Source organism: Lynx canadensis, chromosome A2 (genome assembly GCF_007474595.2).
Source record: "Lynx canadensis isolate LIC74 chromosome A2, mLynCan4.pri.v2, whole genome shotgun sequence".
In the NCBI taxonomy this organism is placed as follows: Eukaryota; Metazoa; Chordata; class Mammalia; order Carnivora; family Felidae; genus Lynx; species Lynx canadensis.
This window is the reverse complement of record NC_044304.2, coordinates 121,357,678-121,378,737: the sequence shown is the minus strand read 5'-3', so window position 1 is coordinate 121,378,737 and position 21,060 is coordinate 121,357,678. Positions and strand designations below refer to the sequence as shown.

The following is a 21,060-nucleotide window of genomic DNA, read 5'->3' as shown; positions in this document are numbered from 1 at the left end:
AAGGGCTGGCGCTCCGTGAGAACCGCCCCCCCATCCCACCCCCATCGGTCTGTGCTGACCCGTTAACCGTAGACTGGCAAGCCTGTTAGGGTGGGAGCTCCGGTGCAAGGAGGTGAGTACGAATGGAGAGGGACTCCCCGGTGGCACCCCGGAAACATGGGGAAACGGGCGAGGCTGACCTTGAACTCAGAAGCGCGCTGGCAGGGCGCCCTGCCTGTGGGTCTTCTTGGCCCCGGAGGAAGTTCGCTTCAGATCCCAACGCTGCCACCAAGTCTGTTAGACAAAATTCAGCTGAGTAAATGTGAAGGTCTGATTGGCTGACTGGTAGAGGGAATAGCATAATGCCAAGGCTCGGAGGCAGGAAGGGGCCTGGTGCCCTTGAAAAACGGCAAGATGTCCGTGGGCCCTGGGGTTCAGATGGTGCAGGAGAAGGGGCAACAGGGGGCAGAGGAGAGGGGGTAGACTAGACCATAAGAGATCTGTGGGTCGTGCCACGTATTCGGGTCTATATCCTAAAAGCAATGGCAAGTCGTGGAGGGGTGTGAAGCAAAGAGGGATATGATCAGATTTGCATTACAAAGACCATTCTGGCTCCTCCAGGAAAATGGATTTGAAGAGGCCAGAAGAGTACATGTAAAGGGACCAGGCAGGAGGGCACTGCAGTGCTCCAGAGAAGAGACAATGGCGCTCAGACCACCATGGTGGTGGTGAGGACATGGAAAGGTCCCAGGGAGGCACTCTGGGGATGTTTAGGGAATAAGATAGAACTTTGTGATAGATAGACTACGAAGATGAGGGGGTCAAGGCCGACCCCCAGGTCGCTACCTTGCACAGGTGGATAAAGAGTGGTCCCGTGCACTGAGCCAGGGTCCCTGGGCGGCGTCCAAGTGAAGATGTCAAGTAAGTGGAGCCACACGGGAGAGGTCTGGGCCGCAGGTCCACTCACGTAGGGATGAGGTCAGCTGGGGAAAAGGGCCAAGCCCCCAGTCTAGAGGAATCCAGTATCTAGAGACCACATGCGGGAGACCATGGGAGAGGAGACGGAGGTGGAGTGGCAGACACAGGAGAAAACCAGAGAGCAAGAAATCAAGCCGAGCAAATGTGGTGGTTCAAGGAGGCAGGGGAGAGAACAGCCAAACGCCCGTGAAGGACGGGACAGACAAGGCCTGAGACAAGGTCATGAAGTTCAGGCTCCTAGAGGCTACTGGTGACCTTAGTGAGACCCAGTTCATAGAGCGACGACAGCTGGAAGGGAGTAATCTTACCAAGCAAGTGTCTGAATGGAGCACGTTCCGGAACTTCTGGGCCACGTGAAGAACAGGAGGGTGTCGGGAACACGTCCCGGGAAGGCTCCTACAAACTGCTAATGTTTTGTGTTCTTTGTTTCTCCCCGACAGCCTAAATGGAAACTTGATAAAGCCAGAGGAGGCCAAAGTCTTCCAAGACGAGAAGCGGATCGTCTGCTTCTGAGAGGCCGCTGCTGTGCATGGAGTGTGGGCCCCGGGCGGCCCGCTAGCAGAGCCAGCCGCCCCGTGCATTCGCCCCTCTCGGAGTCTCAGGGGACCCTGCTGCCTTGGTGACGGGCACGAGCGTCCCTGAGCAGCTGTTACAATTTTGCAGGGCGTGAGTGTGCCTGGCGGGCCGTTTTACTTACTGTAAATACACTATGAAGAGACGTAATGCACGTGTAGGGTTATTTTTATCGGACATTAGAGGAAGAAGACTGAGCTCAAACGCCTGCCCTGAGGACCCCGGAGGTGAGTTGGTCACGCTATCTTCGTGGAAGAATTGAGGACATGGTATAGAGTTAGTGCCAAACTTCTTGGAGAAAAGGTGCTCGACGACCAAGTGTTTTACCTGGAATAGTCTCTTCCTCCTCCGTACTCCCCGACAGGTTGACGGTCTGCTCACCTCACCGCTGTAGTTACTAGGTCTGTGCAGTGTTGCGATTTGATCCACCCAAGGTTTTGCCAAGACAAGGGCTCCTCCTAGGCTTTTGTTTTAGTCCTAGAGTCTCACTCTGCTGACAGAGATCGCCGGGTGCCCTCTTAGCAGGTCTAAGAGAAAAGAGTGGTGTCCTCGTAACGTTGAGTTTCCGCTCAGGGCTTTCTCACGCTGGGCTCACCTCCTCCGGAAGGCGGATGGGGGCGGGCACAAGTGCTCTGCCCTAGGAAGAAGAACCTGTGCCCCTCCTCCAAAAGGAATAAGGCCTGGCTTGCCTTTGTGGCCCTGGCCTCCAAGCAGAAACTTCTGTCTCTCTCTCGCCCTCTTGAGGAGGGGAGTTTTCTCCTTGCCCCAAAGTCCTTGGGAGGATGACTGAACTAGGCCGAGGGGGCTGCTGAGAACCCAGCTAGCAGAGCAGGTTAGACACCGACCATCATGGCGGCCACATGCTGGACGTTAAATGGGAGTGGGGGGGGGCGGTGAGATTACCAGAGAAATTGTTCTTCTACCAATTTATTTGTTAATAAAATATTGAAAACACTCCTTCTAATTGCCAGAGTCTGGGGTTTTTAAAAGGGATTCAGCCTGGTAGGTGTGCTGGGATCCCTGCACTGCATGCCTGACTCCCTTCAAAGACACCCACTGTGTTGGGTGGGGCCCTGGGGTGCGGTGCTGTGAAGAGGCTGGGGAGGGAGGCCAGAGCAGTCATCGGTATGGTCCTTCGCAGGCCTCTCCACCTACCCAGGGACCAAGAAAAGCCGAGGAAGTAACTGAGGCCTTTCCCTCCATCTGACCTGTGGATCCGCACAGCTGGCTTCTTAGAGGAACAGACTTGGTCAGGGGTGGCTGGGGTTAGGATATGGCCCCTGGGCCCTCGCCCCGCGCTCTAGTGGGCCCTGGCGGGCCATGTTCCACACGGACTCCTTTCTGGGGCTGTTCACTGCTGCGGGGAAGATCCAGGTGGACCTTTCATCCACTGTGGCAAGATAAAGATCCAACAGGAGAGGGGAAGCAGGGGGGTGCCTACCGACAGTACCTTTGAGTTCTCGGAGGCCCAGTCTGGCTTTGTACAGCAGCCCCAGTACAATTTAGGAAGTTAACTCTGAAAATCCTATCCAGCCATTCAGCCACGTGGTGGCCGTCCCCCTAAGGGACTGCTTTGGCAGCTCCCCCCCACCTCTGCCCTCACCCCAGACCCGACTACTCACCTAAGTAAGAGTGGCTGCTTCACGGGGTGATTATCTCTACCAGAGATTCTGGGCAACCGATGTGGAATGAGCGTGGTGAGCTGATGGCCAGGGGTGCTTCGACCTCAGACTTCCTGGCTAAAAGAACTATACAGATTCAGGTTTTATTAAACCACTAAAACTAAACTTTTGAGGGTCTAAAGTCTACTCAGAAACCACCCAATAGTACTGCTCTTAGAGATTATCAACATTAAAACTGCTGCCTCTAAGGAAATTCGAATTTATGTAGTGTTGGCTTAAAGTCTATTTGGAAATGCTCTGGTCTTCCAACGGCAAATGAAGGATTTTCTATTTCTCAAGTCTCCTGATTTGCTGGAAAGGTTCTCCATTACTCACTGGTGAGTTTCTGCACAAGAAGAGACCTTTCCTAATCAAGAAGAAGAAATCCATTGAAAATTGGAAAAAAAAAAAAAAAAGCCACAGACTTAGGACTGTTTCCTCCCACAGGACATTTTGGTTGGTTTAGGGAAAGAAATGACAGTTCCCATATTTCAGACCTGCATTTATGGCATGTCTGTGCTGATTTGGAACTTCTAAAAAAAAGCCAGGTCAAGTCACTAGGTGGCTTTGGGCCAGCACCTAAGACTATAGGAATCTTAATTTGCTTTTTGAAAAATGGGAATCCTAGAGTACTGCTCACAGAGTGGTTGTGAGGACCAGACATGCTGATGCATGGTAAGCAGCACAGCAACATCCGGCGCAGGGTCCCTGCTCAATATAGGCCAGCTACAGTGAAATCGACGTTGTTCATTTCAGCTCACGATGGACCGCCCAGGTGGTTCTCTTCTCAACGCTTGGGCTTAGGGAACTTCCCAACAAGGTCAAATATGGGCCTGGAAATTCTCAAAGTCAAGTCCAAAAATAGTCCACCTCAAGCTTCTTGGAACAGTCTAGCTCTGTCAGTGAAAAGCATAGCCGTTAGTTTTCGTCGTTATCCCCAAACAGCGCTACCATTTAAGTGTCACTCACCGAACAGCGGGAGGCACATCCAGGTCTTCCTCACACAGTCGAGATGGGAGCAGGAGCTCCCGTCTCCTGCTCCACACCAAGCTGGGCCCACAAGCCTTCGCCAGGCATCCCCTTCTGCTGCCGGACTGGAAGCATTTGGCTCATGGATATTTTGGTCCACTTCCAGGTGTGCCACATGTCTATTTCTAGTGATTAATTGATTACTTACAGAAAAAAAAAAAAAAGCAAAAAAAACCCACCCTAGCCCTGGAGTTGAAAGGCAAAACCAGGATCACTCTCCCAGGTCCATGGGAGGAGTTTTCGTGCAAATGGAATAAGCTGGTGAGGAGGCCGGGGCTCCTGTGACCACACAGATGCGCTTCTCGAAGAGCTGCGGGGCCTCGGGGGCCATCCCGGCACAAGTCCCTCAGCCTGAAAATTGAATGGACTACACCCAAGACCGGCCTAAAACGTAAACCTAAACTAAAACCTAAAACTGGAAAGGTTATGGGCCCCCAATGATCTGTAGTAAAAAAAATTTTAAAACAATAGCAAATTATAAAGTGCGAGGATGTTAAACAAGTTTTTCCCATGACTACCTGGGTACTTCCTGGGGCAAATAACAACTACCCAAAGATCTCAAAATTTTTTTCCCTGATTTTTTTTTCTGTCAGTGCTTTCTGTTATGAAAGCAGTAGTGTTGCTATATGAAAGGAAATTTTAAAGATAATGCGTATACAGAACACAATAGTAACAGTTCATTTTTGCGTGCCATCTTCCCGTTTTACCTACTTCGTGACATTTTTTTCCCAATTGTTTTTATTGTGGTAAAATATACATAAAATTTACCATCTTAACTATTTTCATTTTTAATTTTTTTAATGTTTATTTTTGAGACAGAGCAAGGGGGGGGAGGGGCAGAGAGAGAGGGAGACACAGAATCCGAAGCAGGCTCCAGGCTCTGAGCCGTCAGCACAGAGCCCAACACGGGGCTCGAACCCACAAGCTGTGAGATCATGACCTGAGCCAAAGTTGGACGCTCAACCGAGCCACCCAGGCGCCCCACCATCTTAACTATTTTTAAGTGAACGGTTCAGTGGCATTAAATATATTTGTCATGTTGCACAATAATCACCACCATCCATCTCTAGAATTCTCTTCTTAGAACACTGAAACTCTAGACCCATGAGAGAACTCCCTACTCTCCCCTCTTCCCAGCCCTTGGCAGCCACCCTTTCTATCTCTAGGATTCTAACTATTTTAAGTACCTCACATAAGTAGAATCACACAGCATTTTTGCGTAACTGGCTCACTTCGCTTAGCATGATGTCCTCAGGTCCATCCATGCTGTAGCCATGCGTCAGGATTTCCTTCTGGAAAATTACATGGTTATGATCACAGTGGACGTTTGTGGTTTCTTTCAATCAGACATGTTCCCACATTGTTACATAGGCTTCATCATTATCGTTTGAATTCTGTTGGTTAGAGAATTTGCTTAATTATGTTCCAAATGTTAGAGATCCAGTCTTCCAGACTGGTTGTGGTGGTGATTATTTCACATGATGTTTCTGTGGATGTAGAACATTCTTTAGGGTTGTTTCTTTGGAGTAGGATTATCAATCAAAGATTTTTGCTATGAAGTTTTCTTTCTTTTTTAACCTATGTCAGCCCATGAAGTCTAGGGGTAAACTAAATGGTCTGGAAGCAGATGGAAGTTACAGAACATAATCTGTAAGGTAAAGTGAAGCCAGTAAGGTCTCCTTTGACCCTGGACCCCACCCTACAGATTAGAGCTACAGGCTGGCACCAGTAATCACCACAATTTCAGGGAGAATGAATAATCCCTAAATCAGCCTCTGTTTGAAGCTGGCACTGTGCAGCATAATAATTCATCAGCGTAGGCATCAGTATCTTCAAAATCAGTTTTCCTTACTTAAAAAAATATATAGCTGTGCATACGTGTCCTTGCTTCGCCCAAACAAACCTAGTCTGACGGGACCCCCTAACACTGCATCAAATGGAGACGACGACTTCCCAACAACCCAGAGAAGTAGGAGTTACTTCATGAATGAGGAAAACCCATGACGATGGGTGTGGATCTTGTCTTACTAATCATAATGTGCATAAAAATGTGTGTGTGATGGGGAGCCCATCAGAAAAGGGATTTTGGTGAACGTTGAAAGACGCACCTGGCGACACCTGAGATTTTGAGCTCATGTAGTTCAGTTCTGTCACTCTACCGCTGAGGAAACTGGTGCCAAACAAAAGCAACTTGCCCAAGGTCACACAGCATGTCACCGGTAGAGCACGGACTAGAACACGGGCCTGTCTGCTTCCGTTTCCTCTCTGTTCTGATAGTTTGTGACCTTCAGTTCATTCTTCAATTGACCATCTTTCTGCCAAGTCTTGTACATCTGGTCCTAATCCACTAGGGCCACTTAAACAAAATAAACTCCTTCCCTACGGACGCAGATGGGGTCTCATTAGTGTCCCTGGGACTCTTCAGGAAGCCTAATCTGTTTCCCCCTTATCCCTGGTGCTAAAAGTTACAGGACTCTGGAGTCACATTTATAAGCCTCACTGTCTGAGAGTCACAAAGCTAGGAACGTCTTGGAGAAGGTTGGGAGATCCATAAGTCTGACTCTACAGAGTCAGCTTCCTCATTGGCTACCCATCCTCCATCCTTCAACCATGGAACTAGACCCAAGGACTAAGTAGGTGCATTCCAGAGACCTGGAGAAGATCCTATTTGAATAATTTTCATCACAAGAGGGCAGATGTGTCCGGTAAGCAATTAGTCCATCCTGTCAGTGCCCCCCAAGGATTCAACTGCGCCAGAGGCCTGCTGATTGACATATTGTTCTTTAAAGAAGACTCTATGTCATTTGCAACTACACGGATGGAACTGGAGGGTATTATGCTAAGCGAAATTAGAGAAAGACAAATATCATATGACTTCACTCATATGAGGACTTCAAGACACAGAACAGATGATCATAAGGGAAGGGAAGCAAAAATAATATAAAAACAGGGAGGGTGACAAAACATAAGAGACTTTTTTTAATATGAAATTTATCATCAAATTGGTTTCCATACAACACCCAGTGCTCATCCCAACAGGTGCCCTTCTCAATGCCCATCACCCACTTTCCTCTCCCTCCCACCCCTCGTCAACCCTCAGTTTATTCTCAGTTTTTAAGAGTCCATTTAAATATGGAGAACAAACAGAGGGTTCCTGGAGGGGTGGTGGGAGGGGGGGGTGCGCTAAATGGGTAAGGGGCATGAAGGAATCTACTCCTGAAATCCTTGTTGCACTATATGCTAATCTGAATGTAGATTTAAAAATATTAAATAAGACTCCATACCAAGGATGTAATGTCAAAAGCAATTTGAGTGTAAGCCCATTCACTCTTGTGCTCAAAGCCATCATTGGCAAGTAGAGAGTTGGCCCCAGGGCTCCTATCGCCTCAATTCTCAGTGCCACCAGTAGTTGTGTGACCTTGGATAAGCAACTTAGCTTTTCGGAGCTTGAGTTTCCCATTGTGATAATAGTACTCCCCTCACAGGGCTGTTTGGTTAAAGGAGTAAATTAATATATGTAAAGCACTTAAAACTACCTGACCTGTCGTAAGGGCTTCAGAAGTAGTAACTCTTACTGTTTGATCAGAACCTTTTCCTTAATGAGCACCAGGGAGAAGGCAAGAGAAAAGAGTGGCCTGTGCTGGGCCCTCCTTTCCATCCTTCAGAGCCCCTCTGAAACAACATCGCTATTTTCAGACTGATAGCAAACTCTAGACTTTCAAGCAGCCTAGAGCCAGAAGCCATTTCCACGGCTGAACACCCGTGGGATGAGAACCATTCCCCATACTTGACATGGTCCTTCATTTTTATTTTGTTAAGGAACTGCGCATCCAAATCATATCTGGAAACATGGAGTAGGGAGACCAAAAGCCTGTCTGCGTTTTGATTTGATTTCACAGATGTTCGCGTGTATTTCCAGGCCTTCCACACGACAATCACAGGGCTGAAGTTCATTTCTTTGATGTCAGCCCGCGGCTGTTTCTAGCATTCTTTTCTTTTTTTTTTTTTTTTTTTTTTTTTTAATTTTTTTTTTTCAACGTTTATTTTATTTTTGGGACAGAGAGAGACAGAGCATGAACGGGGTAGGGGCAGAGAGAGAGGGAGACACAGAATCGGAAACAGGCTCCAGACTCTGAGCCATCAGCCCAGAGCCCGACGCGGGGCTCGAACTCACGGACCGCGAGATCGTGACCTGGCTGAAGTCGGACGCTTAACCGACTGCGCCACCCAGGCGCCCCAGCATTCTTTTCTTTCACTCATTAACATTGCTACTGATTCCCCAGCCTGTAGAAGAAATGAATGATGGGCGTCTTGAGAGAACAGGGAAGGAGGCAGAAGACAAAGGAATAAAACAAAACAAATTGGGAGGGTGGGAGGTGGGCGGGTTAATTCCTGAATCCTGACTTGCACCCTGCCTTGTCCCCTCCTATCGCCTTGTCTGGGAAATGGCCCCACGTGTCTCAGGCCCTCAGCCCAGCGTCCTGGACACTGACGTTTACGGAGGGAGCAGTTGATCATCTACTGAGCAGCTGTGGGGGTGGCCCAGCTGCCCACTGCTGCTTTTATATTTCCCAGTGCATTTTATATTTCCCACATTCCTAGGCCATGGGTAAGGTCTTTTTCCTTCCGTCAAGATAATGCACTTACTTTTAATTCATTTTCCCAGGAGGACCCATGGATGGTCAACAAAATTCCTCCATTGGAATCATCTAGTCCAGTGTGCCTCAACCTTTTTTTCCATCATCACCCCTTTAAGGAGATATTTAGACATTTTTTCCTAATTCCCCCTTCCCACCATGAAATTCTACCACCACAGATATATTTCTCTTTATGGACCCCTGGAGGGCCACAAACCACTGAATATCCAAGTTCTTTTTGCTCCCCCATGAACCAATTTTCACCCTCTTAGGGGCGATATCCTCCTGGGTGAGAATGCTGGATCCAGTCAAACCCTAGATGATTCTTTTTACCCTTGCCATCTCCAAGAACCCCACCACCACCCTAACTACGAGTTGCCTTTTTACACATTATTTATCTTCCAGTACAATACACTTTAGTAGTTACAACTCTAACATGCTCATTCTTTCTCGTCACTTTTTTTAATCTGTCCTATAACAATTTTAATCATTGTGCAAAAACATTGCTTGCGTTTGCTTTAAAAACCACTAATGGTAAAAGGAGAACAGTCTGTCCTAACAGGGGTCATTCCTATCTGGAGCATTCTGGCGCCAGCAGCTTCAGAGCTCTGAAGGTCACTTCTGTGACCATTACCAGGCCTTTGGGCAGAGCCTGGGGCTGGCCAACTTCGCCCTTGCTGTTGTCCCACTTCCCTTTCTCACTTCCTAATTCCCCCACCCTCACAACGCCTCCAAGGGACCCACCCATGTCCACAATTCCCCTTTTGAAACAGAATCAAGCCTCTGCTCACCCCAGGGTGCCTACCTCCCCCATCATTATCCTGCTCGTTTATCTCCTTCACGACCCCAGAGTAATTCCAGAAGATATTTGGCTCTTTTGAAAGGGCCTGACCTCTGCAATGTCTTAAGCAGAGCTGAGAAATCCCATCCATCCATCCATCCATCCATCCATCCATCCATCCATCCATCCATCCATTTCTCCCTCCCTCTCTCACAGGTAAATACTGAATAACCGAAACAGTACATAAAAATTAAGGAAGGCTAGCTGTTGTTAAGAAATGACCCCTACATGTACAATGGCTTAAATACAGTAGGACTTTATGATTCATATAAACCGTTCCAGAAGGTTTTAGATTGGTGGTAGAAAGCTCTGTTGCATAGTCACTCAGGGACCCAGGCTGTCAGCTTTTGCCATCTTCAACATGTGGTTGCCAAGGTCACCCTCGGCAGTGTAAACCAGATAGCAGAAGCAGGAAGAGCACAGAGGGCAGCCAATGGGAAGCTTTATGGGCCCAGTCATGAAACAGGGCACGTCTCTTCTATTCACATTTCAAAGGTAGAGCCCAACCACAAGGCCAACCCTAAATGCAAAGGAGTCTAGTTGTGTGCCTAGAAAGGCGAGGCAACGGTCTGCCGACCTGATGGTTTAATGCTACAGACTTAGGTTAGCTTTTTAGAAAATAAAAATCATGTCCATCACGTGCAGCATGGCACAGTGAGAACAGAGGTTGAGGGTTAGAAAGATCTGAGCAGGATTTTGGTTCCGTGCTTACTAACTGTGTAACCTGAGCACAGACTACCTAAGCCATGTAAATCTTCTTTTCTTCATCAACAACACAGGGAAATAATTGTTTTCGCTGGGTCCTTATAAGGAATGAAGGTTAAGTACTTGGTAAGAGGGTCTGGCACACGGTAGGCATTCAATAAATGGTAGCTGTTAGCATTACCATTGCTAAACTAAGTTGAGTGGTGCGAAAAATCAAAGAACACGGAGAGGAGTAACACTAAGCTATCTAGATAGCAGTAACATTAGTCACGAAAGTCTAACTCAAAGCAATGTTATAAAAAAAAAAAAAAGGAGGAGGGGATTTATTAGGATAGAATAACGGGGCATAGCTCTTCACATCAAGGGGAGACCTGCCAAACTGGAGCCTTCTCCAAGACTTTAGCGATTGGAGCTCTTTTCCTTTGTCATGCTATATGCCACTTATCTGTATCTTTGCTTCATTCTCTCCAATGGCACACCTTTGCATGTTTCAACAGCCTCAAAAATCGCTAACTTTCAAATGTAGGATATTATGGTTATATTTTTAAAGCGTGTCCTACTGGCCTTGAGTTGGTAACTGCTGAAGTTAGGGGATGGGTACATGGGAGTTCTCTATACTGTTCTCTCTACTTTTGTATACATTTGGAAATTTCCAGCAAACAAACAAACAAAATAAAACAAAAGCCCAAGACTTGACCTAGAGAATCAAGGAGGAGGAGGGACAATCAGGAGGAGGAGAATCAATCTCATCTTGACCTAGAGAATCAAGGAGGAGGAGGGACAGACTTGACTGGCCCACCATACGTCACATTTTTTAAGCAGTGACTTTCTGCCTTGGTGAAAACTCTATGTACCCAAAGGGAAATGCTGCCATGATCACCACTGCCATCTGATTGGCCATGGTTTTTCTGAATTGAGAGAAATGGCTAAAGTGATACACAGACATCAGCACAGGGTTGGATGATTTCAACTACAACCTTTTCTTGGCCTTGCTGATTGTGAGAACGCTTCCCCACTCTTCTCACATTGTATCTCTTTAAGAAAGGTAGAGCGATCTTGGCAGTGTTGTCCTTAAGCACCATCATATTTAACAGAGTCTCAGGAGAGAACAGATCGGAGAAAGCAAGCATGAGAACTACAAAAATTACAGACCTACTTTCTAGTGATGGAGACCATCAGCTCAGAATAGTCACATGTGCATTAAGGGTATCTAATCAGAATATCCAGTACCTAAGAGATTCTCTGGGCAGCTCCAGGAAAAAAAAAAAAAAAAAAAAAAAAGGTTGAGAACTAGCTATTACTCTTTCTTCTAAGTTTTTTCCCCCCAAATAACCAAGTGGTGGGCAATGGGTACTCTCTTCATCACAGGTCAGTCCTGAAAGATGATTGCCATCATTTCACTATAGGATGTATTTTTTAAAGAAAACAAAAATCAATTTCTCTGTATTACATTCTTCATCATCATGTCCTATGAACTGGTTGATCTCATTATATCGATCACATAAAAAACAAGGACTGAGGGGAAAGGTATTGATAATCTTAGAACAAAAGTCTAAGAATACAAGAAGCAAGCAATTATTGACTACAGTCTAATACTCTGTCCAAAAAGAAAGAGCATACTGGAATATAACTTTTATAATTAAAAAGCTTTGCTAACCAGCCTTGGTATCCAAATCATGTCGTCATATCCAAATCAGATTTTTTATTTTCACAAATGTGGCAGACTGTCCTATCCAAAGATAGATGCCACAACATACTCCATCCCACATTCCCACATGTTTGTTTGGTTTTTTTTTAACCACGTAACACTGACATTCCTTCCATTGGGGGGTGGGCTTTATGTCTTCTCCCTGTGAACCTGGGAAGACCCTGTGTCCCCCTTAACCAACAGGGTACAATGGAAGTGACTCCACGTGACTTCAAGACAAGGTCGCAAGAAACTCACGCACTTCTGCATTGCCCTCTTGGGACAACAGTTCTTGGAACTGAGCCACTGCACTATGGGAAAGCCGTGCAGCTACACGGACATGTCATGTATAGGTGTGCCACCAAACAACCCCAGCTGAGGTCCCAACCAATAGCCAACACTGACCACTACGTGTGAGAGAGCGAGCCTTCAGCTAATTCTGACCCCAACCCATTGAGTCATTGCCAGCTCCAGCTGATAATTGCAGGGGAGCAGAGATGAGCTGCCCCTGCAATCCCAGCCCAAATTGCGCATTTGAGAATAAAATAAAGAATAAATATGACATTATTAGGGGCGCCTGGGTAGCTCAGTCGGTTAAGCGTCCGACTTCGGCTCAGGTCATGATCTTGCAGTTCATCAGTCCGAGTCCCATGTCAGGCTCTGTGCTGACAGCTCAGAGCCTGGAGCCTCTTCGGATTCTGTGTCTCCCTCTCGCTCTGCCCCTCCCCTGCTCGCACTCTGTCTCCCTCTCTCTCTCAAAAAAATAAAAAAAAATTTAAAAATTTTAAAAACAATAAAAAAAGTAAATATGACATTATTAAGTTACTAAAACATTTTTGTCTTTTGTACATGGCAGAATAAAATGTTGAAATAATATGAATAAATGGAGTATTTTGAAGCAATCAGGAGGGAAGAATTCGGTTTACAGGTGTCAGCGTGGATAGATCTCAAAAACATATAGTGAAAAAATGAATAATCAGAATGACATACAGACAACAAACATTTATATACATTTAAAAACGTATTCAAAGCAATCATATATTTTTCAGAGATTCATAACTTCAAATTAATATACAGAAGGTCAATCAGAAGGGCATATGTTAAATACACGAGGGTGTAGGTCTGCGGGAGTGGGAATGGGGACAAAGGCAAAACATAATTTAAAAGGGACAACCACCATGAAAAACCCAAAACGAAGAGTATGGTTATGTAATTGTAAAACTTGATTCACATTTCTTTCTGAGCACACAGCCAAAGTCTACTTTCCAGCCTCTTGTGCATTTAATGTGGCCACACGACTGCATTTTAACTAAGGGACTGTAGGCGAAAGTGCTATGGGCTCTCTCCAGGCCGGGCCCTCAGAAAGTGAAAAATGGCCTTGGCAGCTAATAGGAAGACTGTAACATTTCCACCCGGCTCTAATGAACCAAGATAGAGCACAACCACTCTGTGAGCACATCTGAACCAACGGAACTGCCGCTCCAAATGTAATTATACCCCCTACTCTTCTAACACAGTTTTTTGCCAGTGAGGATTCTAGCTGGGCTTTAAAGGTACGGCCTCTGAGATAAAATTACCAAGGTACACAATCAAATAGCCCCAAATCACGACTGGTCTCCACTCCCGTTAACCCTTCTTTGGATCACCTAGGACGAGTCCAAACCTGCAGGCCTGTCCAATTTTCTTACAGGGACGCCCCCTTGGTTCCTCAGCTAGCCCAAGAAACCTCACCTTGTTTGACAGCAGCTGAGTATGAACTCCAAATAATCTGTTGAGCCCTTCACTGTTTGGTCTCTATTTCGTTCCTAGGGCTTTTGAATTCTGATCAGTTTGCACTGTTCTTTGGTGAAATTTTGCTTCTAAGCATTTAACTCAGCATTCCTATTATCTGTCTGGTTGTCTGTTGTCCTAACTGTCACTCGTCTGTAAGAGAAACGCCTATAGTGAGGGATACAGGCCAGATAAACTGCCAGTGAGGCCGGTCCTGATGGCCAAGGTGCTCAGGACATCTCATCAGCCCTGCATCTTCACAGTAGATTTTGCCTTGGGTCGCTCTTAGTTTGCTAGGGTTGCCACAAAAAATTACCACAAACTAGGTCGCTTAATACCATAGATTCTGATTCTCTCGTAATTCTGAAGTCAAGAAGTCTCAAATTAAGGTGGCAACAGGGCCATACCCACTTTGGAGGCTGTAAGGGAAAATCCTTCCCAGCTTCTGGTAGTTGCTTTAATCCTTGGTGCTCCTTGGCTTGTACCAGCAAGTGCTCCAATCTCTGCTGCTGTCATTACATGGCCTACTTCCCTCTTTGTGGTCTCTGCATCTCCAAACCTCCTTCTCCTAATAAAGACACCAGTCATTGGATTTAGGGCCCACCACGATCCAATATGACCTCATCTTAACTTGACCCTATTTCCAAATAATGTGACGTTCACAGGTACCTGGGGTTTGGACTTCAACATAACATTTTGGAAAAACAATTCAACCCACGACAATCACCTTTCAAGGTATTTTAAAAATTACTCTTTATTATATTAAAAAAATTATTCAGGGGCGCCTGGGTGGCGCAGTCGGTTAAGCGTCCGACTTCAGCCAGGTCACGATCTCGCGGTCCGTGAGTTCGAGCCCCGCGTCAGGCTCTGGGCTGATGGCTCAGAGCCTGGAGCCTGTTTCCGATTCTGTGTCTCCCTCTCTCTCTGACCCTCCCCCATTCATGCTCTGTCTCTCTCTGTCCCAAAAATAAATAAACGTTGAAAAAAAAAATTAAAAAAAAAATTATTCACCATGATCAAATGGGATTTATTTCTGGGCTAGAGGGCTGGTTCAATATTCGCAAATCAATCAACATGATACACCACATTAATAAAAGAAAGGATAAGAACCATACCATCCTCTCAATAGACGCATCCATTCTTGATAAAAACCCTCAACAAAGTAGGGATGGATGGAACATACCTCAACATCATAAAGGTCATATATGAAAGACCCATTGCTAATATCACCCTCAATGGGGAAAAACTGAGAGCCTTTCCCTTACAGTTAGGATCGACACAAGGATGTCCACTCTCACCCTTACTATTTAACATAGTACTGAAAGTTTTAGCCTCAGCAATCAGACAACAAAATGAAATAAAAGGCATCCGAATCAGCAAGGAAGATGTCAAACTGTCACTATTTGCAGATGACCTGGTACTCTATGTAGAAAACCCAAAAGACTCCACCACAAAAGTGTAAACTGATACATGAATTCAGCAAAGTTGCAGCATATAAAATCAACATGCAGAAATCTGTTGGATTTCTATACACCAATGATGAACCGGCAGAAAAAGAAATGAAGGAATTGATTCCATCTGCGATTGCACCAACACCAGTAAGATACCTAGGAATTAACCTAGGTAAAAGATCTAACACTCTGAAAACTATAGAACACTCATGAAAGAAACTGAAGAGGACAGAAGGAAATGAAAAGTATTCCATGTCCGTGGAAGAACAAACATTGTTAAAATGTCTATACTACCCAAAGCAATCTACACATTGAATGCAATCCCTATCAAGATACCACCAGCATTTTTCATAGAGCTAGAACAAACAATCATAAAATTTGTATGCAACTACAAAAGACCCTTAATAGCAAAAACAATCCCAAAAAAGAGAAGCAAAACTGGAGGCATCATGATTCCAGATTTCAAGTTACATTACAAAGCTGTAGTCATCAAAACAGTATGGTACTGGCACAAAAACAGACACAGATCAATGAAAGAGAACAGAAAACCCAGAAATGAATATCCAACAAAGCAGGAAAGAATATCCAATGGAAAAAAGTCTCTTCAACAAATGGTGTTGGGAAAACTGGATGGTGACAAGCAGAAGAATAAACCTGGACCACTTTCTTACACCATACACAAAAATAAACTCCAAATGGGTGAAAGACCTAAATGTGAGACAGGAAACCATCAAAATCCTAGAGGAGAACATAGGCAGCAACCTCTTTGACCTCAGCCGCAGCAACTTCTTACTAAACACATTGCCGAAGGCAAGGGAAACAGAAGCCAACGTGAACTACTGGGATCTCATCAAGATAAAAAGCTTCTCCACAGCAAAGCAAAAACCAAACTAGAAGGCAGCCTACATAATGGGAGAAGACACCTGCAAACATATCTGATAAAGGGTTAGTATCCAAAACCTATACAGAGCTTATCACAGTCAACATCCAAAATACAAATTACCCAGTTAAGAAATGGGCAGAAGACATGAATAGAAACTTTTCCAAAGAAGACATCCAGATGGCTAACAGATACATGAAAAGATGCTCAACATCACTAATCACCAGGGAAATGCAAATAAAAACCATGATGAGATACCACCTCACATCCGTCAGAATAGCTAAAATTAACAACATAAGACAACAGGTGTTGATGAGGATGTGGAAAATGGGGAACCCTCTTGCACTGTTGGTGGGAATGCAAATTGGTGCAGCCACTCTGGAGAACAGTATGGAGGTTCCTCAAAAAATTAAAAATAGAACTACCCTACGATCCAGCAATTGCACTATTAGGTTTTTACCCAAAGGATACAAAAACACAGATTCGGAAGGGTACACGCATCCCAATGTTGACAACAGCATTGTCAACAATAGCCAAACTATGGAGAGAGCCCAAATGTCCGTTGACTGATGAATGGATACAGAAGATGTGGTGTATATATACACAATGGGATATTACTCAGCCATCAAGAAGAATGAATCATGGGAATCTACTCCTGAAGCCGAGAGCTTACCATATACACTATATGTCAATAAACTTGTCAATAAACAAACAAACAAATAAATAAATCTTGCCATTTGCGACAACATGGACAGAGCTAGAATGTATTAGGCTAAGTGAAATAAGTCAATCAGAGAAAGACAAATACCATATGATTTCAATCATATGTGGAATTTAAGGAACAAAAACAGGAACATACGGGGTGGGGGAAGAGGAGAGAGGGAAACAAACCACAAGAGACTCTTAACCATAGAGAACAAACTGAGGGTTGATGGAGGGAGGTGGGTGGGGGATGGGCTAGATGGGTGATAGATACTAAGGACACTACTTGTTGTGATGAGCTCTGGGTGTTGTATGTAAGTGATGAATCACTGAATTGTACTCCTAAAACCAAACCACCATTGCACTGTATGTTGACTAAAACTTAAATTTAAAAATTAAAAAAAAAAAAAAAAGAATTACTCCTTTTAGTTTCATCTTCCTAGAACTGTTCTTGTTTTGTTTTTTTTTTAATTTTTTTTTTCAATGTTTATTTATTTTTGGGACAGAGAGAGACAGAGCATGAACGGGGGAGGGGCAGAGAGAGAGGGAGACACAGAATCGGAAACAGGCTCCAGGCTCCGAGCCATCAGCCCAGAGCCTGACGCGGGGCTCGAACTCACGGACCGCGAGATCGTGACCTGGCTGAAGTCGGACGCTTAACCGACTGCGCCACCCAGGCGCCCCTCTTGTTTTGTTTTTAAATGAGTTCTCAGTTGGCTACAGCTGGTCCTTGGCCAGATTCTTGGAGGTTATGTACCTGCACAACATATTATCAGTGCAATGATGCTCATGAGGTCTTTTTAGTCTAAGTCTGCATTCAATGTCAGACCAAATAATTTTTCCTTCATGATATACTGTTATACTGCTAAATCCTGCATACAACTTCCTAAGTTGCACAATTGCATCAAGGACAATTAGGTATTATAGCAGTGGTCACTTTGGGGAAATCTGACATGGGCAAATTGCTCATTTGACAGGTACCTTACCACAAAAAGGAAACAAAATCCCAGCTATCCAGTGGTATGCTTCTACATTTCATCTGAAGTGGCGTAAGGTTGATATTGCTGGACTGTGATAAGTTACATATGCAAATGTACAGTAACTGCTAACAAAATTATACAAAGAAATAGACTTATCAACACTATACATCAATCTAATCGGAATACTAAAAAGTCTTCAGGTGACTCACAGAAAGACAGCAAAGATCAATGAAGAACAGAAGAAAGAAACAGAAAAATAAAATAGCTGACTTAAATCCTAACATACCAATAATTACATTAAATGTAAACAGTTTATATACATGAATTAAAAGAGATGGGCACAATGGATAACAAAGCATTTTCATGTCTACCAGAAAGAGATAAGAGAAATTACCAACATCCGGAATGAAAAAGGAGATGTCAGCAGACATTACAGACCCAGCAGACAGTAAAAGGATAATACTTACTACAAACAACTCTATGCACATACATTCAACAACTTAGATGAAACTGACCAATTCCCCAAAAGCAACAAACTATCAAAACTTACCCAAATAAAATAGATACACTGAATAGTCTCGTAACTACTAAAGGAATTGAATCAACATTTTAGAACTTTTTGATAAAGCTGTGTGTAGGCCAGATGATTTCACTGCTGAATTGTACCAAATATTAAAAGAACAAATAACAGGAATTTACACCATTTCTTCCAGGAAACAGAAGAAAAGGAAACACTTATAATTGAATTTTGCAGGGTCACAAGTACAAGAGTCATATACAAAAATCAACTGTGTTTCTTCTATCAGCAACGAACATGTCAAAACTGAAATTAAAAACACAATACCACTTATAATTTCTCCTCAAAAGAAAAATGCTGCAGTCTAAACCTAACAAAACGTAGGGGATCTGTATGCAAACACTACAAAACTCTGATAAAAACTTTTGTTTTTGATACAAACGTTTTTAAAAGACCTAAATAGACAAACTTACTAGGTTTATGGACTGAAAAACTGATTCAACATACTAAAGATATCAGTTTTCCCCAAACTGAATTATATGTTTATTGAAATGTTATGAAATTTATGAAAAAAATTTTTTTGTAGATCTAGAGAAAGTTTCTCAATTTATAGGGAAATACACGAACAGAAAATGAAACGAAAAGGAAAAAAAAAAGAAAAGTTGCTAGACTCACACTATCCTCATTTTCAAACACTTATACAGCCACAGTCATCATGACAATGTGGCCACGTGGATTCCACAGATCGATGGAAACGAGTGCCAGTAATAACCCACACAACACAGTCAACGGATATGGACAAAAAGGTAAAAGCAATTCAAAGGAAAAAGGATGTTTTTTTTTTTTTTCCAACAAATGGTGTTAGAATAACTGTACATCCCTAGGCATAAATATGAACCTTGACTTAGACCTCACACCTGATATAAAAATTAACCCCAAATGGATCATAAATCCACATGTAACGTGAAACCATAAATCTTTTAGAAGACAACATAGGAGGGAATCTTCTGAGTTATGCAGAATTCTTAGACATGACTCTAAAATCATGATCCATAAAAGAAAATACCAATAAATTGGACTTTATCAAAACCAAATCCTTTTGCTCTGAGCAAGACCCCGTTAAGAGAAAGATACAGACTGGGAGAAATATTTGCAATGCACAGTTCTGGTAAGAGATCTGCATTCAGAATATATAAAGAATGCTCTAAATGCAACAGTAAAAACACACAAAATTCAATTAGAAAATGTGCAAAAGACTTACACATTTCCCTACAGAAGATATTTGAATGGCAAATAGTATTTAATGGCATATATAAGCATATGAAAAGATATTCAACATCATTACCCACTGGAAAAATACAAATCAAAGCATGATGATACACCACTATACCTCTATTAAAATGGCAAAAAAAAAAAAAAAAATTCCACAATACCAACCACTGGCAAGGATATAGAGCAATTAGATCTCTCATACATCGTTGGTAGGAATATAAAATGGTACAGCTATTCTGAAGAGAAGTTTGGCAGTTCCTTATTAAGTTAAACACAGACTTACCTTAAGACTTGGCAATGATACTCCTGGGTATTTATCCTAGAGAAATGAAAACACACATCCACATCAGAAATCCGTACATGAATGTTTATAGTAGTAGCTCTATTTGTATAGCTGACAAGTGGAAACAATCCAAATGTCCTATGAAAAGTGAATGGATATACTGTGGCGCACCCATACTATGGACTACTACTCAACAATGAAAAGGAACAACACGATACATGCAACAAACTGTGGATGCATGAGGGGATCTCACGTCCATTATGCTGAGTAAAAAAAGCCAATTTCGAAAGGTTGTATACTTTATAACTCCACTTCTAGAACATTCTTGAAATGACAGAATTATACAGATGAAGAATAGGTCAGTGGTTGCCCCAGTGGTTGCCAGTGGTTAGAAATACGGAGAAGGTTATAGAAAGGTTAGCATAAGAGTTTCTTTGTGAAGATAGAAAAGTTCTGTACCCTGATGATTGTAGTTAGCAGAATCTACATATGTGAATGGGGGCACCTGGCTGGCTCAGTCAATGAAGTGTGGGACTCTTGATCTCAGGGTTGTGAGTAGGAGCCCGACACTGGGTACAGAAATTACTCAAAAATAAAAATCTTACAGGATGCCAGGGTGGTTCAGTCGGTTAAATGTCCGACTCTTGATTTCAGCTTAGGTCATGGTCTCAGAGTTTGTTGAATTGAGGTCAGGCTTCACCCTGACAGCACAGAGCCTGCTTGGGATTCTCTCTCTCCCTCTTTCTCTGCCCCTTCCCAACTTGCATATGCTTGCACTCTCTCTCTCTAAACAAACGTTAAAAAAAAAATCTTTATGGGCTCAGTCGGTTGAGCGTATGGCTTCAGCTCAGGTCATGATCTCGCGTTCGTGGGCTTGAACCCCACATCAGGCTCTGTGCTGACAGCTCAGAGCCTGGAGCCTGCTTCGGCTTCTGTGTCTCCCTCTCTCTGCCCCTCCCCTGCTTGCACTCTCTCTCTCAAAAAAACTAAAAACATTAAAAAAAAAAAACTTTAAAAAAGTACCTATGTGATAAAATTTCATAAAACTATACAAAAATTCAAATAAGGTCTGTCGTTAAAAGTATTGTACTAATGTCAATCTCTTGGTTTTGATA

At 43.8% G+C, this 21,060-nt stretch overlaps 1 protein-coding gene, 1 long non-coding RNA gene and 1 other non-coding gene across 9 annotated transcripts in view; 1 reads left to right on the top strand and 2 right to left on the bottom strand.

Moving 5' to 3' along the window:
* The window catches only part of NOD1 (nucleotide binding oligomerization domain containing 1), a 76,275-nt gene extending 73,788 nt beyond the window's left edge, over positions 1-2,487 (top strand). For 3 of the 4 annotated variants that reach the window (XM_030308177.1, XM_030308178.1, XM_030308180.1), the window contains one exon: positions 1,398-2,487. In XM_030308177.1, the coding sequence (XP_030164037.1) occupies positions 1,398-1,580 (183 nt within the window). In that variant the 3' untranslated portion in view covers positions 1,581-2,487. The remainder of the gene's footprint in view (positions 1-1,397) is intronic. The other variant, XM_030308181.1, reaches the window with a different exon arrangement.
* Positions 9-20,544, bottom strand: LOC115509041. 4 transcript variants are annotated; one of them, XR_004908367.1, is made up of 7 exons: positions 19,946-20,544; positions 14,272-14,428; positions 5,408-5,512; positions 3,922-4,285; positions 3,153-3,278; positions 826-2,057; positions 9-273 (listed from the first exon to the last, which is right to left on the bottom strand). It is a non-coding gene; the product is annotated as an uncharacterized LOC115509041 (long non-coding RNA). The 4 variants fall into 4 exon arrangements; XR_004908368.1 differs by lacking the exon at positions 14,272-14,428 and having other exon boundaries at positions 19,946-20,542; XR_003967209.1 differs by lacking the exons at positions 14,272-14,428; positions 19,946-20,544 and having other exon boundaries at positions 10-273; positions 826-1,005; positions 1,266-2,057; positions 5,408-7,061.
* LOC115509536 lies at positions 11,738-11,806 on the bottom strand. Its single transcript, XR_003967421.1, has one exon. It is a non-coding gene; the product is annotated as a small nucleolar RNA SNORD2 (small nucleolar RNA).
* Positions 20,545-21,060: the final 516 nt, after the last annotated feature.